The sequence below is a fragment of the Sinocyclocheilus grahami genome, unplaced genomic scaffold (assembly GCF_001515645.1).
Source record: "Sinocyclocheilus grahami isolate Dianchi unplaced genomic scaffold, SAMN03320097.WGS_v1.1 scaffold31.1, whole genome shotgun sequence".
Taxonomy (NCBI): Eukaryota; Metazoa; Chordata; class Actinopteri; order Cypriniformes; family Cyprinidae; genus Sinocyclocheilus; species Sinocyclocheilus grahami.
In genome coordinates, this window is record NW_015505210.1 from 331,906 (window position 1) to 350,736 (window position 18,831).

The 18,831-nt window shown below is 39.3% G+C and overlaps 2 protein-coding genes across 4 annotated transcripts in view; both read left to right on the forward strand.

Moving 5' to 3' along the window:
* Positions 1 to 389: 389 nt before the first annotated feature.
* LOC107573437 (zinc finger protein 800-like) lies at positions 390 to 10,594 on the forward strand. Of its 3 annotated transcripts, XM_016259880.1 has the most exons (6): positions 390 to 930; positions 3,637 to 3,784; positions 5,727 to 5,822; positions 6,023 to 6,166; positions 6,682 to 8,425; positions 10,442 to 10,594. In XM_016259880.1, coding segments are annotated over exons 1-6 (2,346 nt in total). In that variant the 5' UTR covers positions 390 to 717; the 3' UTR covers positions 10,443 to 10,594. The 3 variants fall into 3 exon arrangements, with proteins under 3 accessions (XP_016115366.1, XP_016115361.1, XP_016115372.1); XM_016259875.1 differs by lacking the exon at positions 10,442 to 10,594 and having other exon boundaries at positions 6,682 to 8,548; XM_016259886.1 differs by lacking the exons at positions 390 to 930; positions 10,442 to 10,594 and adding an exon at positions 2,397 to 2,430 and having other exon boundaries at positions 6,682 to 8,541.
* A 1,153-nt stretch (positions 10,595 to 11,747) lies between these two features.
* The window catches only part of LOC107575719 (metabotropic glutamate receptor 8-like), a 149,177-nt gene continuing 142,093 nt past the window's right edge, over positions 11,748 to 18,831 (forward strand). Inside the window, exon 1 of the mRNA XM_016262067.1 lies at positions 11,748 to 12,125. Within this exon, the coding sequence (XP_016117553.1) occupies positions 11,748 to 12,125 (378 nt within the window). The remainder of the gene's footprint in view (positions 12,126 to 18,831) is intronic.

The window sequence follows — 18,831 nt, forward strand, 5'->3', positions numbered from 1 at the left end:
CAAGAGCTTGTAACACTCCAAAGAGAAAGGAAAAATTTAAATCGCATCATATGACCCCTTTAAACATTTTTAATAGGTGATTACTACATGCAATACAAAACAAATTGTTATGGCCCCTTGTTGTCTAGGGGTAATGTTAAAACTATTTGGATACTGGATGGACAAGGAAAATCTGGTACGCATACAGTATGTACAAGTGAAGGTGACACCTTTGCGCAACAGCCGCTTCTCCGCCGAGAGGTCCTCGCGCTGCACAAAGACAGCTTCCGAGAGGGCAGCGTCAGCGCGAGAAGCGAGAGGAACTACCTCCGGACCGCGTCCGACCATCTTAACTCGAAAGCCTGCGTTGTTTTTCCTAAAGGTAAGAACTCTGCGAACACATCTCGGCTGATTTCGACCGCGGGAGTTGCCCACTCGGGCCCGGAATCGTGCAGCGGACCAGTGTCGTTTCCTATCCTGCGCGAGCGTGGTTGTTCTTAACAGAAAATGGCGTCACCGTTCGTGCTGGCTGTGCAAGCGGGGAAAACGCACTTGTTCCGAGCGCCTAAATTAGAGCGAGAGTTGATTCGGACTCGCCACGACTGTCCGCAGAGATAGAGCAAGTCCACGGGCCTACTTGAGAGTGAATATGGCACTTCATAACAAAACACCGAAGAGGAGAGGACGCGTAAAGGCGGAAGGGTCACCAGACCTGTGCGCCAAAGCGGCTTCGGGAAGATGGCACAGCGCCGCAAAGCGCAGCACTTTATCATTCGGACGTGCCCTGTGATCGCGCAAATCCTCTCGAATGTGTTCGGTTTGTGCCTCTTTGTGGACGCGATTTCATATTTTGTTGGGTTTGGGTTCGGAAAGCACTGCAAGTTAGTGGCAACGTCGTCTTTTGTATCAGGCTCTCGCGTCAGCCCGCCTTTACGCCGCACTCACTCCCTGGTAAGCATCAGTCCTTCTTATGCCGCTTTAAAGCTCCATTCCGCACAAGGGCTCTCCTTCTCCATCAAGTTAATCTGGCCCATTGTGGTCCGCAATAGAGGAGATTTGGCCTGACAATGTAACCGTGTAAAAGAGATTTACAGAATAATGGAGCGATGCAAATTGCTTCACGAAAACGCTAAATAGCCTGAATATCCGAAAAAACCCGGCGATATAACCTGCGCTTACATTTGAAAACAGTTTGGCTAAATGAACGGTGTATGCGCCACGACGTGTCTAGATTGCGCATAGGGGAGAACGCAAACCATTGCTTTTCCAACAGGTTTCAGAAGCACGCAAATCGCCACGAATAACGCAAACGCACGGCCTTCGGTGTTATCTGAGCGATAGTCTCTCTTTTGTGGTCACACATGCCTCTTTTTAGCAACTGTGGACTTGGTGATGCTCGTGCTGCCGATGGCTTCGCGCGTTCCCGCACACATGCATCCACAATTTTCCATCATAAGTCAGTCAAACGTGCGAACGTGTGTTAATATGTCTATCCTTGTCATCCAGACGTCCCAGTGGGGTATATTCGCTTCAATTTGGAGACTGTCACTGCTGGATTTGGGTATCAACTTTTTTACGTTGTTCTTTCACATTTGGCCCCTTGTGGTCCCAGTGTGTTTTGATGGGGACTCGTGATTGTGAGTGTGTTTTTAAAGAAGTTAGGTTACATTTATGTACTCTAAAAGTGCGAATTTATTATTTTAACTACATGTTAATGGATCTATTTGTAAAAGCGTGATGTAAAATTATAATGTTTTTGTCTGGTGAATGTGCTCGCTTGACCACGCAATTCTAAACAACCGTACGATCTAGATTGTAGTGTATTATTGTCTAAAACACCATTTAATAATGATTTGAATGGCTATAACGCGTTTAATCCGAAAGCTTCAAGAGGGACCGGCACAGATCGTGTGTCTATTATTTTAAATGATTATTTTTCCGGTCACGTGGCCAAATGTCTCTGATGCTTTTGGGTGGTGATGGTCATTTCAAGTCGTCGCAGTCACACGCAGAATTCACGTTTTAGTGTTATTGGTATTTCTTCAATTGTTATGAAGTTTGCAGAGTAACGTTACTTGTTCAGGCACGAGTCCACACGGATAGTAAGATGTACACGCGACTTACTGATTTGCCAACCACAGTAGGACTCGTCTCGAACACATTCGCCTGCCATCAGCTGATTTGCGTCATATAAAAGCACGAAGGCGGTTATTGTGAAGCATAATTATGTTCATTTGTACGGTTGGCCACGGACACGTGCTCTTTCGTGCACCGCTCGCTACTTCCTGCCTCTTGAATGTTTGGGCAGGACACTGGCAGCGCGGTCAGGTGTATGTCCTTCACAATCACAACGCAACGTTTTATAGATTTCATTTGCGCTTTTATCAGCAAACGGGTTCCATTAAAACAACGGCACACACCGAAGCACATCAGTGAAAACCTTTTACCATGGTAACTTCAGTTTCCGCCCAAATACCACAACTGCTGCTTACAGTTACGGCTGTAGAGATAGTTGACAAGAAAAGTCAAGCACTTGTCACACCACAATGCTATTTCAATGAATGCAAAAGCTAAAAAAAATTAAAAGAAATAAAATATTAACATGAAATGTTAATGTATGTAAATGTAAAGCTACAATCTGTTGCACAATATGTAAAATACGTTCATGTTATTTGTAGTATTTAGTGATTTTTTTACTGTAGTGACACTAACTATAGTAAGTTAATATGGTATTTTGGCACAAGCTATAGTGACCGTTGTGCTTTTTTGTAAGTAAATGAAGATTATTTGCTTATTTCCACTCAGATATGTGTGTAGTTGACTGTTTTTGCTTGTTGGAATCTAAAGAGTTTTGTAAAAGTCACAGCCCTGGTAGCACACGTACATCACGGAGACGTCTATTTGACGTCTGCATTTACATCTGCAAGATGTATTTTTTAATAGAGCGTCTGCTCATCTGCAATACGTCTATAGGACATTTCCTGTCAGATGTTAAATAGACATTTAGAAAATGTCTTTAAGATGTTTATGATTTAGAATGTATGTAAAACGGAACAGATCTATCAGATGTTTGTACACAATGGATGGTTTCCGGATGAAGCGATCTTTAACATGCGTCTTGCAGATGTACATGTGCTTTTTGGGAGTAATCTACATTTTATAGTTATACTAATTTGATTAACATTTCAACATTTCATGTCGACAGGATTTTGTAAAAGGTCCAATACATTAATAGTTAAAACCGCTGTGATGCAATCTCAGTTTGTCATGTTGTCTCACATTCTCCTTTCCATTACATCTGGGCAATTATATTTGATGCATGACGGACATTTCCATCGTTCATATTGTTTTGTCCTTTTTAGCACATAGCAGTTATGCCTTGACATTTATTTCCTTGGTAAATGTGCGGTGAAAGGTCTTCATCATCACAACGACAGTAATGTCTGTTTGTCTTTATCAACACCTGCATAAACGACCATTGTAGACTTATTACTAGCAAATATTTCTAGTTCTGTGAATACAATATTTGAATTTCTACTTGTGCTGATGGAGAACTTGTTGCCATTTCGGGAGGCATGTGGGAATGAAATCATTCCTCCGTCAAAAGCATTGAGAAGAAACGGCTTCACTGATTAACTTTGTGATTTGTCTTTTAAGTTCATAAAACAGGCCTCTGAGATGGAGGCTACTAACAGCGAAGATCAGGGAAGCCGGACTAGTGACAAATGCTGCCAGACTGAGACACTTCAGGCCTGCTGTTGCCAAACAACAGAAACCCCTCAAGAGCCTTGTGGCAAAAATCCAGGTAGGAACTCGGCACCTTAAAGTCAACATGAAATCAAAACTGACCCTTTTTCCTTTTTAAATACACATTTATAGTCTTATTGTGCATGATTTGTCAGTGCAAATTGATCCAAAGTGGAAAAAACATCTTTCCTTTTAGGCTGATGTTACAAATCGCTCTTATTTTTGGCTGAATTTTGGTATGCAACGCCCACTTTTCAATATCCAATCAATTCCAAATGGATAAAATCGACTCCTGCCTACATTTTTTTTCTTGTTGAATATCCTGTTGCACTCAGAAATACATCCCATTACAGAAGTAAAATTAGTTGAGAAGGCTGGTTTCATGTTGACTTTCATGGTTTGGATGTATTTTGATAATCCGATGCTGTTATCTACTCTTGCTGATACCTGTTCATAATCAGGTAGTTGCCAACCCACGGGCATTGTGAAATCAAGATTTATGCCTTCTCTACGCATTTATTGCAGAGAACTATCAGTGTAGTTCGATTTAAATGAAATGTCTTGTGGCGACTTGGTTTATAATGTTGGACAATCGCAATTGTATTGTTTTAGCTTTGTGGTGTAAACACAAGTGGAAATAAATGAATAAATGGCTATTTGTGGTTTTTAAAAAAATGTTGAATATTCTAGAAGCAAATGTTGTCTATAAGTGTACCATTTTCTTTAATTTAAACCAGCATTTACTAAATTTTCTACTTTCCACTTTGACAAAATAATGTATTATAGTAAAATTTCCCCACTAATGGGAAAAAACACAAATATTTAAATAGCCCGTTTCATTTTAAATGAATGTGTAATATTCTCACATATTATCATAGTAAAATGCTCCTTAACTTTCAGCCACCTGATGTCAGATGAGAAGGTGTAACTTACACATCCTCAGAAGTCCCCTTAGATTAAACGGTTTTACCAGGTGCAAATCAGTTGGTAGATGTCCATGGAAAGAAAATAACAGAAAGTTGAGATCACTACTTATTAGGGTAGTATAGAGTTGCCTGAAGGAACAATGATAGAGTCTTGCAGGTGTCCAAAAGAATGATGGAGTGTTGCAAACCAAAAGATGCCCGTGTCGTGTCCATGGGGAAATGGATCTACTATTTTATTTTTCCTGGCCCCGGTTCTGGCCTCACTTCCCTCCAGTCTTTGTTGGACATGTCTCTGATAACTAAAACACTGAGTAGTTTCATCTAGACAAAGTTTTTTTTTTTACACTGCTGGTTTATTTGAAAGCCTTAAGGCAAGAATGCCATACATAGATTCATTGCTGTTATGTATTAGTGATGAGTGCTTTATTTATTTGCTTATTCATTGGAATTATATACAATTATTTTTGTAAAAATAGGAACTTGATTTTCAGTTTTAAGTTTTTTTTTCCCCGTAAAAGTTTTCCTCAAGATTCAAATGCCTTTACATTATAATTCTAATTTTTTTTGTACATTTGCATTAATCACATTCAAAATGCAATTATTCAAGCATTGAGTTCATTCCTATAGTTATTATATCCAGGGTCTGTATGTGTGTAATCCATCCTGCTGTCATGCAGTAAAGTTGGTATCACGTGTAGGTGAGCAAAGAGTAGAGTTAGAGTAGTGTGGCTTTAATTAAAATGAAAATGTAAATGAAAGATAGAAATGCATCCCGGTTGGAATTGTGAAGTTCTTGGGGTGTGAAGCCAAAAGGAGACACGGTGTCCTCTTTGTGATGGAGGAAGTGGAGTTCAGGCTGTGCAGGAGGGTCAGTATTTGCATGGCTTGGCAGTCCCCTTTCTGTTTGACCAGCTACCATGGGGTTGCTCTCCCTACTTTTACCCCTTATCTTACACAGCAGATTGAAACCATTTGCTGTCCTCATACCCGAATGGTGGAACTTAAGAATGGTGGAGATTCATGTGAAAATTGTTTTACATAAAGCATAATCTAAAGTGTTGTTTTCTGTTTTAGTTCATTCAGTTGAGCCCGGTGATCCACCCCTGCTTCAGCAGCAGCTCCAGACCTCCAAGTCAGGAATTCATCAAATCATTGAGTGTTTTCGCTCAGGTACTTTAATCCCAGAACTTTGATCATTCAGTAAATACATTTCATGTAGACTTCTTTTCTTCACCAGGTATGAAATTTTGTCAGCGTCGAGGCGTTTTCTGTTCTTACTCAAAGCGAAATGCTATGCCAAAAGACAAAGTAATGTGTTTCATTATTTCCTAATGATAACTGCTTGCTTTCAATATGTGCTGTTATTGCAGGTACAGCTCACCTCAAACACATGCTGCTGAAGGAGGTTGACACCATATTTGAGTGCAAAATCTGTCGAAGTCTGTTCCGTGGTCTACCAAATCTTGTCACTCACAAGGAGCTCTACTGCTTTTCCCGACAACCTCAATCAGATGGTTTGTATATCCATTTAAGCACTCTGACTATTAAAGTGATCAGACATTAATTTTTTCTGGTGAACAATGGAACCTAGACTTCAGGTATATAAATGAAAATTCTGTCTTTGCTTACCTTGTTGTTGTTCGAAGCCTGCAAGGGTTTATTTTTCCTGCAGAACACAAAAGGAAGATATTTTTAAGAATGTTTCAACTGTTCGAAGTCATTTGTGGTCCGAAAACATATTAAACCGTATTGTCTCTCACTGTATGGACAAAAAAACTGTGACATTTTTCAAAATATGTTGCATAGAAGAAGAAAATTAGAACACCCAAGTAACTACCTATCAGTGGCCTAGTAACTTCTTAGCAATACCCTGGAAACTACCCACAACACCATAGCTTTGTGACAGCGGGTTTTGCATGGACAAGCACAACACATTTTTCTGCAGTTCAAATTTGTACTCAGTTGGGCCTATGAATATAATAGAGCTATTAATAAGATTATTATTTTGTGATGCTATTACTTTCTGCAGAGCCATCACAAGGTGGGCAGAGTCAAGCTATCAAAGAACTTCTTCAAGCCATTTATCCACAGAAAGACCAAGAAAAACATGTCATTCAGCTGGAGGCCATTGAGACCAACCCCAATGCAGTGTTCCAACAAGTGGCACCGGTGGAAATTCAGGACATGCCGGAAAACCCCACCCATACACCCCAGACTATGATCCTGGTACCTGAGAAGAAAAATCGCCACAAATCTATTTTGGCACCCAAAAAGGTCCAACAGTCAGATTTTGAAGAGGAGATGGAAACGGAACCTGAAGAACCACCTGCTAAAGAAGGTCAGAGCTGCGAAGAGCAAATAAAGATTGAGCCGGTAGAAGGAGAGGAAGAAGAAGAGGAGAGTGCCGCCTCTGAGGTAAAGGAGATGAGGATCTCTTGCTGCCTCTGTGGAAAAGACTTCAGCTCCAGACGCAGTGTACGACGCCACTGCCGGAAGATGCACTGGCAGAGGATGGAGGAGTTACGCAAATTTACAGAGACGCGCACATTGCCTACCAGCCTGCTGTCTATGGTGAAGGGCAAGCATCCTGTTAAACCGCCACCTTCTTCTGGGAAGAGTTGCCCAGTGTGCAAAAAGGCCTTTGCCACCAAGGCCAATGTTCGTCGCCACTTTGACGAGGTCCACCGTGGTTTGAAGCGGGATTTGATCACACCGGACATTGCCACAAGACCAGGCCAGCCTCTTTTACTTGACGCTCGTCCTCCTTCACCAGCGAAAGCACCAATCTCTCCTCTGAAGCAAGATAAGACACAGTACAACCTGACAAATTGTCGCTGCAAGCTGTGCAAACGCAAGTACAGCTCTCAACTAATGCTTAGGCGGCACATGCGAATCGTCCATAAGATGCCCATTCTAGAAAACCGCTCTCAGAAGGCCAAATCGAAGCACGAGAGAAGAGATAAGGTTTACCCAAAGAAAGAGTCTATCTCGAAAGCTTCAGAAGATGATGGAAACCACGGTGTGAGTTTTGACTTTAAAAGGATCTACTGCTGGTTGTGTAAACGTCAGTTCAGTACCAGTCAGAACCTGGGCAAGCACATTGCCGAACTGCATACCGATGGGAACGACAGCATCTACATCAAGTTTTACCGATGCCCCATTTGCAGATACGAGTCACGCCGGAAGCGCGACGTCATCCGCCATATCACAGTGGTGCATAAGAAGTCATCGCGCTATCTGGCTAAGGTTATGCCTGCCTTGGAGAACCAGGCAGTCAAGAAACCAGCTGATGCAGTCTTCACCAGTGCAAACAAGAAAACAAATGAAGAGGGTAGCGGGAAGCATAAAACGCTAGATCCTCCAGCTTCTCCTAAAAGCTGTCAACACGATCCTCTTGTATCTTCCAAAGCAAAGAAACAAGAATCCCCAACATCTCCAAACACTCGAAAGCATTCAGCTCTATCGTCACTTAACACAGGCAAACTCGAATCTCCGCTTACACCAAATAGACAAGACAAGAACCTTCAAGCATCCAAGAACCCCCATGTCACTCGCAGTCATAATGTTATCAAAGGGCCACCCATCACCAGAAGCCAGGAGACCTGCACGGAGGTTAGGGTAACGAAAAACTTTTCCCTTCACGCATGCGATATGTGTGGCCGGGCATTTGCCAAAAAGGTCTACCTTGAGACACACAGGCGGAGACACAGGACTGCCATCGCAAGTGGGGACAAATTACAAGGAAGAAGCACTCGATCAAAGGCCCTCATTTGGTAGGTTGCTCCTCTGTTATGTCATTCAAAAAGCATCTTAAGATAATTATCGTGCTTGCTAAGGCGAGCCTTAATCCCCTAACCCTAAGCATTAAACTTTTGGTTGTAACTCGTAACTCGTAACTCTCTTCGCGTTATGGACATTAATGGTACCCCACATTGTGTGTTGCTATGTGCTGTGTTATTACTTTTTAAAGCAATTAGGCTTATAAAAAAGGCGGGAAAAATTCCCTTAGACTTGTATTGAAAAAGGGACCCGAGCCATACCTAGGGACCAGCGTATCATACAGACTTGAGGTTGTGGTTGACTTGGACAAGTACGTAGCCACTTAGCAAGTCCACATTAAGCACCCAGAACACCCTAGCAACGGCAAAGCAACAACCTGGCAACCACCCAGTGCACCTTAGAACAGGGGTGTCCAATCCCACTCCTGGAGGGCCAATGTCTTGCAGAGTTTAGCTTCATCCTGCCCCAACACTCTTGCTTGGAAGTTTCTAGTAATCCTGAAGACCTTGATCAGTTGGTTCAGGTAAGTTTAATTAGAACTGGAGCTAAACTCTGCAGGATAGCGGCCCTCCAGGAGCAAGATGGGATACCTCTGCCTTGGCGTAATGGTCGGTGAGTTTTGTACTGTGAAGCACCACTCACATTATCTCCCGAAAATGTAAAAATCTAATTCAAAATGCTGTTGCTAACAAGTTACAGAGCACCACAGCCTATAAATAACACTGTATAATACTTTGTAAATATTTTATCCAGCTATCTTAAGTACTCCTAAGAAAGCACTACTTAGTGTTCCAAAAATAGTGATCTTGAAAGACTGGACTATGTCTATGAAGGTACAATCCCTTATAATTGGATGCAACATTTCAAACTTATGTGAGCTTTCATGCCTTAATATGCTTGCAGCATTCCTCCAGACTATAATGGATGAGATGCTCTACAGAATCAAACATTCAGCCATTTCACAAAATTTTGTTTCCAAGACTGTAGGACATAGTGTTTGTCTTTATTAGAGGTGCTTTCTTAGGCAAGCATCACTATTACGGTTCCTCATATTTATGGTTGGAGGTTTGATTTAAAACCTCTTCAAATCCGGCACTGGAGGGCCACTGCTATGCAGAGTTTAGCTCAAACCCTGATCAAACTCCCCTACCTGTAATCTTCTAGTAACTTTATTAGCTTGCTCGGGTGTCATTGAATAGGGTTGGCGCTAAACCCTGCAGTGCATGTGCCCTCTCCAGAGTTGCATTTGAGGAGCTCTGCTTTAAACCAAAGTATTAAGACTAAGTTTGGCCAGTAAGCAACCACTCAAATTCACCCTAGCATTGCTGCGGCAGGTTTTGCATTGGCAAGCAATACTGACATTTTCTTCAAAAAATGTAAAGATTTAGTTTCATTTCTTAAACTTGGTTTCTAGGTATCCAAATTGGTCACATTTGGTTTCAATTATTCGTTTTGTTATCCAAGCTAGTGCTTATTTTTCTCATCACATGCTCAGACAAAGTCACTGTATTAGAAATTACTCTCTAATTTAAATTCATGGCTACAGAAAATCAGTATCTGAGAGGGATTTCCCATCGTCTGCTTTCTGTAATAGATATGTAGATGCGGTGAACTTTTACATGTTTTGGCCTGACCATTTACACTTCTAGCAGCCTCCAGTGGTTTTGCCCACAGAATAGTGATGCTTGAGAATTTTTGTAAATGCCCATTTCCTTAAAGTGATAGTTCACCTACAAGTAAAAAATTGCTATATTTGCTCACACTCTTGTTATTCCAAACCTGTAATCACAATAAAGGACAATTGTTTGAAGAATGTAGAAGGAAATGAAGTCATACAGGTTTTGAACATGACGTTAGAACCAACTATCCCTTTTACATCTTCAAACTTATAGAAAGTACACATACTTTTTACTTTAAATCATTCCTGTTATTGACTACAGTATGGTATATATTTAATGATGAATGGCGTTTTATTCTCTCTGACTTTCTCTTTCTTTCTGTCCATTTAGACAATTTTTCTCTGACTGAATACGTAGCACATTTGCACTGGACTCCATGGATGAGTTTATCTCCATGTGAAAGAAGAGGAAGGGATATGGACAGACTTGTGGGTAGAAAAAAGAGGATAACCTTTTCATAAAGGGGTTGAATGAGAAAAAAAACCTCCCGAAGTGCACCAAAATTGTTGTTCCAGCTTTTTACACAGGAGGGCGCTGTTGTAAAAGAAATGGTATGCACCCTCTAAAAGGTGATTGGTCTTTAATTGATTTTGAATGAGTTTGACTGATTACTGGTGTTAACAAAAAACAACTCTCAAAATGAATTTTGATTAATTTGTAAACGGATTATACCACTATTTTTTGTATTCTCTCCGACAGTTTAAAAATACACAAAGAATGTTTTATAAATGGACAATGGACAGACATAGGAGGTTGCTCTGTATACATACAGCATGTCTAACTAATGTTAAATACTCATAAGTAGATAAGTTAATGTAACTCTGCTTCATATTTTCCTGCCATGTATTCACCTCTCTAATCAACTATGGATTGAAATGCTGCTAATTTGTTAGAAATGTACTTATATTTCTTCTACCCTTTAAGTCGAAGCCTACATGTTAAGCTGCTCAGGATGTGTCTTAATTGAGAGCCCAGATATTTCTTTTTTTAAACCGCTTAAACTTTGTGTTTGTCTTTAACGAAAGGTTGCAACTGTGACTAAAATGAAATAGACTACTACTGTATTTGTTTAGTTTGGTAGTCTACTAATAACTTAAGCTAATGAGAAAATCATTTTCAAGTTTTAGTAGATGGCTTTCATCGTTGCTTTCAAGTATAAATAGTTATAATGAAGCTTTTGAGCAAGTAAATTGCAAGTACAATTTCTTTTAGTTGGGGTGCATGCAGAATGCTTTGATTAAACTCTTTGTTTATGTGTACAATAGGGCTTTATCCAAACGCCAAAACCTAGGTCCATTCCGATGATGCACTCTCCTTTTTATTTGCAAAATCCTGGTATATTCTTGCTTGCAGTAGGATTTTTTGTTTAAATAAAGATAACAAACACATTCTTTGTCAACTTTTGTATATTATATCCTTCCTATCTATCTGTCTGTCTGTGTCTACACACACACACACATCAAATCCATTAACATTCACTTAAAGGGATAGTTCACCCCAAAATGAAAATTCTGTCATTAATTACTCACCCTCGTGTCGTTCCAAACCCTTAGACCTTCGTTCATCTTCAGAACACAAATTAAGATATTTTTGATGAGGTGCGCGCATGAATGTAATCTGCTAATCAGCATTGTTTATGCTTGGGGGAAAGCGTGCTTTCCCGGTGCATTCTAGGGGTGAACGTGGCGCCCCTTGCGGGGAACTGAAGAAGGAGAAGGGTATTCATCGGTTAGAGGCCATGCTCTTCGCCCTCGACCTCATCAATAAAGACCCAGACCTGCTGCCCAACGTGACCCTGGGGGCGCGTATATTAGACACCTGCTCGCGCGACACCTACGCCCTGGAACAGTCGCTTACCTTTGTGCAGGCGCTCATCGAGCGTGATTCTACTGATGTGCGATGTGCTAGTGGCGAGCAGCCCATCTTTGCCAAGCCGGACAAGATTATTGGCGTGATAGGCGCGGCTGCAAGCTCCGTCTCCATCATGGTGGCCAACATCCTACGCCTGTTTAAGGTAATTCCAGTCTATGCCACACTATAAGTCGTGACTTTGCTTCAGGACCCACAGAACCTGACATAATTCTTATTTAATGTTGTAATGGGTGTATTTTCTAGAACTTTGCATAGCTTTGATGATGGTTGAGGGTATGTCATGCAACCTGCCCTGTTGGCCTCTGCTTGATTTGTTGTAGTCTTAAAGAAGTGAGAGTAAATGTGTACTAAAATAGCTAAGTTTGATTGGATCGCAACCTACGCCTGTTTAAGATAATTTCTGCCTATGTTAGTTCGGTGGCTTTGCTTCAGGAGCCACAGAAGCAGTTGGAATCCATAATTAATGTAGTCTAGGGTGTATTTTCTTGAACTTTGCATAGGTTTGGTCATGTTGGCATCTGCTGGATATAGTGTAGTCTTAAAGTGAGGGATGAATTTGCACCAAAATAACAAAGTTTCTTTCTTCTTTCAGACGAATATACAATCAGAGTTATATAAAAAAAATATTCTGGCTCTTCCGAGCTTTATAATGGCAGTGAATGGGGGTCAAGATTTTGAAGCAAAATAAAGTGAAAGTGATGTGAGGTGGTGTCCCATACTCTGAATTTGTGCTCTGCATTTAACCCATCCAAGTGCACACACACAGCAGGGAGTAGTGCATCAATCCATCATAAAAAGTGCGCCACGTGGCTCCGGGGGGTTAATAAAGGCCTTCTGAAGCGAAGTGATGCGTTTGTGTACGAAGAATATCGATATTTAAAACTTTATAAAACATAATCTCTAGCTTCCGGTAACTGTCGTACGCGCGTTCACGAGAGAGTGGTGTTCCAGCGAATGACGTAGGATGTAGGCATAGAGTCTTCACATTTTTTTAATGGTTTATAAGCATACTTTGCTCAATTTAACTATGCATGATTATATGGCTAGTTACATTTTATAATTTGCATTTATCATCGTTTTCACCCTGCTGTCCATGTCCCACTGCTATAAACATAAAAAATAAGGAAATGGTAGCTTCTTGAATCTCATGGAGTGATTCAAATGCGTTCTCAGAAGGAATTCACTTGCACACACTTTTTGGCTGCTGTGCTGACTTTTAGTAGCCTGTAATTGAATCTGTTTTGAGGGCTAATCAATAATCATCTGGGTCTCTTGAGCACTAAACAGGAACCGCTGATTATTATTATATGGACGTGAATAGAAATGTGACTTTTCAGAAGCATCTCCAATAGTGTTGAATCACTGGATCTGTAGATGAAATATTTTTCCGGATTCTCCTAAACGGATTAAGTTGCTTGTTATGTTTATGCTGATTTTCTCCTTTTGAGTCTCAAAAATACTGCCACTGGGTTATCTTATGTTTCATGTCTCATTAATAATTGAGTATCTGTTACAGATACTAAATATAGCTGGCTTGTAATTGGATCAAATAATGGGTGTCGTGTTTATCTGAAGAAATAAAAAAAATTTGTGAGATACAAAAAAAGTTGTATCTAATTTGTAATGTATATTATTGCGCTTGTTGTCTGGCTACTGCATTGTTCCTTAGCCTGAGCATCAGTCATTTAAATCAGATATCGATTGTGGATTTTAAAAAAAAAAGTTTCTCTGTACACAGCGTTCACAGATCAATTTAAGCTGAGGCAGTAGATGCTTGATTCCTTTTGCTGTTTGATGAAATTTTAGAGCGTCCCTGACAACAGAAATATGTAATTGGATTACTCTGAAATTTCGTCGTAGCGTCTTTTCTCTTTCCTCTGCTCCTGCCTCTCATTGATCTGCAGAGACTGGACATTTGAAAGTGATATGCGTCTGGAAGTCTTAAAACAGGATGTGATTAGAAGTCATCAAGTTTGTTTCTGCCTTGAATTTAATGTAGCTCAAGGTTAGCAATTAGCTTAGTAAGAGAACGTGAAGTAGATGCATCATGTAGATTACACATGAACTTTTTAAAGAAATTCTGTCAGGAAGTAGTGAGATGAGGTTCATTTTGTGCAACCCAATTATTTTTTGCTGCTGCTAGCATAGCTAGCTAACAGTCTTAAACGTATTTTAAACTTGTTTCTGCCTTGAATTTAATGTAGCTCAAGGTTAGCAATTAGCTTAGTAAGAGAACGTGAAGTAGATGCATCATGTAGATTACACATTGACTTTTTAAAGAAATTCTGTCAGGAAGTAGTGAGATGAGGTTCATTTTGTGCAACCCAATTATTTTTTTGCTGCTGCTAGCATAGCTAGCTAACAGTCTTAAACATATTTTAAAGAAAACGCTAATGGTTTTTACTCTATTTGTGAAGTGTCGATAAATGTTTATAATGAAGTGATAATGCTTTTGCTAACGATTTCCTTATGTTGCAATGCTAACATCCTGTAGTAAGCGTGACTTCTTTTTGCTAGCTTCTAATTGGTGCATTCTGGGTGACTTTTTGGTTACTTAAATGTTGTTTTGATCTGCTGTTTATAAGTTGAATTTATGATTTGTTTTACAAGCGAAGAGTTTAGCCAATCACGACAAAGGTCATTTGCATAGTCTTAAAGGTACAGTAGTACCACAAACAACTAGTTTATTTCTGAAGATGTGGTCACATTTACTGCTGTTTGATGAATTTTCGCAGTCAAAATAAAGTGATTTAAATAAGAATCTACACAGTTACAGAGTCATGGTCATTTGTTGGTCAATTGAGCAGAAAGCTACTTAGTTTGAAGTGACTTCTGTGTGAACTGTGGTTTATACATCGCTACACTACTGAAAACAGACAATGGACTTTTTTTTGCCCATAATTGTGCCAAATCTTTGCTAATGTGGTCACATAACTCTAAATTGTGACTGTTTGGTGCAAGAAACGTAAAACCGCCACACAAATTACATAGTATGGCCTTCTGCACTGCTTAATATCACATGAAGTCATCTCAAAATAAAAATGTAGATGTTAAGATGGATTCTGTATCCCCTACACTTAAACAATTGTCCAAACAGCAATTGAGCTCAGCGATGAAACACTTTATCACAGTCAGGTAAATGGGAAGTTAAGAATAATTCAGTCACAATGACTGAATGTATATTTTAGCAGCTCATCCACAGTGAAAAATATTTTCATGCATATTTCATGAAGGGGAAGAATAAAGGAGACATCACAGTCCGGTTCAGATAATGATTTTATTGGTCACCAGTTGCAGACCGCGTCGGGGCAGAGGTAATTCCCGTCTCATCCATTTAGCATGTAATGCCGATGTAAGACTTGAAACAATGTGACCGCTACGCACCTGAGATCACGGTAGAACAGACAGAGGTTTTTATAGAAAAATAACAAATTGCTTTAAGTGAAGACATTTTATTGGATTGTGAAATGTGGGATGCTGTTTGGATTTACTTGTTTGCTCTCTTTGTTTACCAGCACTGAGATTTAATCATTCAAAAGCTACCCACTTTTGTAGTGTCTTGTCCTTTTTTGCAATTGCATAGTTTAAATCTAATTTAGTTAGTTTTAATGTTTATATATTTTTCATTTTATTAGATTTTGTTTGTTTCATTTGAATTAAAGACTTAATGGCTTTACTAGTAAGGTACCCTAAAGCAGTTGCTTTACACATGAATGATTTGAATAAATAAATAATGCAAACAAAATAAATAAGACTACATAAGCTCAAAGCACAATTCACCAAGAAATGCATATGAGTAAATTAATTGTCTAAAGAAAAAAACCTGTAAATACATGTTGCTTTAAAAACAAAGTGACCAGTTTGTAGAATAAACCCTGAATGCAGATGTATGTGTGTAAATGTGCATTTCTCAACTCAAGAAATAATTTTTACCAATAAGGTGCCTTGAAGCGATAGCTTCATACATGAATGATCTGTATGAATAAATAAATAATACAATAAAATAAATACTTTCTTACAGAATAAATTGGCTGAAAAGTGCGATTACAGTTCAAAACAAATTTGATTTGACTTAAGAAAAATTAAAACCTGTAGATACATGCTATTTTAATAACAAAAGGATCAGGAATGAACCATGAATGTGTGAATGTGTATTTTTTCCAGTTTAAAAAAATAATGATTTTACTGATAAGGTGCCCTAAAGGAATTGCTTCATACATGAATGATCTGAATAAATAAATAATGCAATAAAATAACTGCTTTCTCTCAGAATAAATTAGCTGAAAGTACAATTTTATTTAGGAAACACATTTACGTATTGTCTCAAGAAAAAAGAAAAACCTGCATATACAGTACATGTTGTTTTAAAAGCAAAGTGATCAGTTGTAGAATCAATGATGAATGAATGCAGATGTGCATGTGTGCAAATGTGTTTTTCAATTTAAGATTTAATGATTTCACTAATAATTTACTCTGAAGAATTGCTTTATACTTGAATGATATGAATGAATAATGAAATAAAAGAACTGCTTTTTCACAAAATAAATTAGCTGAAAAGTGCCATTTCAGACAGAGGTCAATTTGATTTGTCTAAAAAAAATAAAAAACCTGTAAATACATGTTGCTTTAAAAACAAAGTAATCAGTTTGTAGAATGAACCATGAATGAAGTATGAATGCGGATGTGCATGTGTGTAAATCGGCTTGATTTGTTTGGCATTCAGGGTATGATTGCCACCTCCAGGTCCCCATTATGGCATTAGATTAGGTGAAGCGTCGCATTGCAGTCTTAATCAATACACAGCCTTAGCACAGTCAGAGAAATGAAGGAGGGAAGATATTCATTCTTTCCTGTAGCCGAGGCTGTGAAAAAAACATCTGTGTTTTCATGCCAGCCTCCTACGCCAACTCTCTTATACTGAGATGAAATGTGATGGGTGCACTGGTGTGACTGTAGCCCTGTATTGACTCAGTGAAGAGATATGAGTGGGGTCAGACCACCTGAGGGCATATATTTTAGCACAAGACAGGAAATTAGGTCATAGTGAGTGAAGCTTAAAAAGAGGGCTTCATGTTTCTTGCATATGCAGCATTTGGATTGTCATACTGTATGCGAGCAACGGCAGCAGCGGATGAGATTTTTTTATAAGATACAGTAGTAATGTTCGGGGTCAAGGTTGTTTTTCCATTGACAGCCCATTCAAAAGTAGCCATGTATTCCGATTAGGATTATTTGGCAATCAACACATAAATAAGAAACATTTGATTATATTAGAGTAGATGTAAGTAGATTTAAAAATCACTTACTTTTCCATGTATGCTGATGTTGTGAAATGTTTGGGACGATGCGTGTTCTTGTGCTGAAATCAGCAAGTTACATAATTAGTACGATTAGTAACCAAAAATCTTGTTTGGAACCAGGTGCATTATTGCAATACTGCATATTGTATGAAAATGCTCAGAATTTGCTGTAACATCACAACTGAATCTACAGAGCAAAACATTGTATGAAAATGCTCCGAATTCACAGTAACATTGCAACTGAATCTACATATTGAACGAAAATATTGAGAATTCACTGTAGCGTTGCAACTGAATCTACATATTGAACGAAAATATTGAGAATTCACTGTAGCGTTGCAACTGAATCTACATATTGAACGAAAATATTGAGAATTCACTGTAGCGTTGCAACTGAATCTACATATTGAACGAAAATATTGAGAATTCACTGTAGCATTGCAACTGAATGCACAGTGCAAAACATACTTTACAAAAATTCTCAGAATTTACTATAACATTACAGATGAATCTACAGTGCGAATGATACAGTGTATGTTGTAGTCTGATTCCCAAAACAATGATTTGTACGAGTCGGTTCTTTTTAGTGCATCAAAAACATACAGTGCAATCAGTGTAGTCCAATAAATCGACAATTGAATCTACAATCCAGGGCCATCCTTAGGGGGGGTCCAACTGGTGCGGTCGCACCAGGCCCCGCAGCGAACAGACCGAGGGGGACCCCCTTCCCCCCAGGAATGCAATCTCGCTGCCCCCCCCCAGGAACGCGATTGCGAACCTCACACTCGCACCGGGCCCCGCGTCAGCTAAGGATGACCCTGCTACAAGCTATTTCTTTTTGGTAAATCACAAAAATACAGTTCAGTAAGTGTATTTTGATTTATTAAACAAATTACTTTTGAGATGCTGCTTTTTATTGAATCGAAAATATTCAATTACTGAATTGTATTTATACTGCCTCTAAACAACTTTTGCAAGTTTTTTTAAAATTTTTTTATGTTGTAGGATATCAGACCGAATCAGACAATCTAAGATTTGGTCAAAACCGAGTTGAGGCACGAGGAGTCACAAAAATTCCACAGAGGCCCCAGACAACAGGATGTCATAAATCAGACCCTAGCCCTTCTGAAGCAAGCCTAAACCTAAGCCCCTGTCACAGAACAGTTTTCAACATTAACACAAAAGAACACATTGACAAGTCCAAGGAGATTGTAAAATTGTGGGGTAAGTTATCAAGAATAATGGTCAAAAGAGATGACCGCATGACTATCACACGATAGTAACTACAGTCACAAGCTCCTCGTAAATTGACTTCCCCCACTTCACGACAAGAACAGAGAGACTAAAATTCCTTACAGACATTTTAATCTCTGGTCTTCATACATTCACAGAATGGCACGGAAACTGCCTTTCCATGCACCTAAATGACACTAAAAGGACTCGAGCAACTAACCATTGCTATATACAGTGGGTACGGAAAGTATTCAGACCCCCTTAAATTTTTCACTCTTTGTTATATTGCAGCCATTTGCTAAAATCATTTAAGTT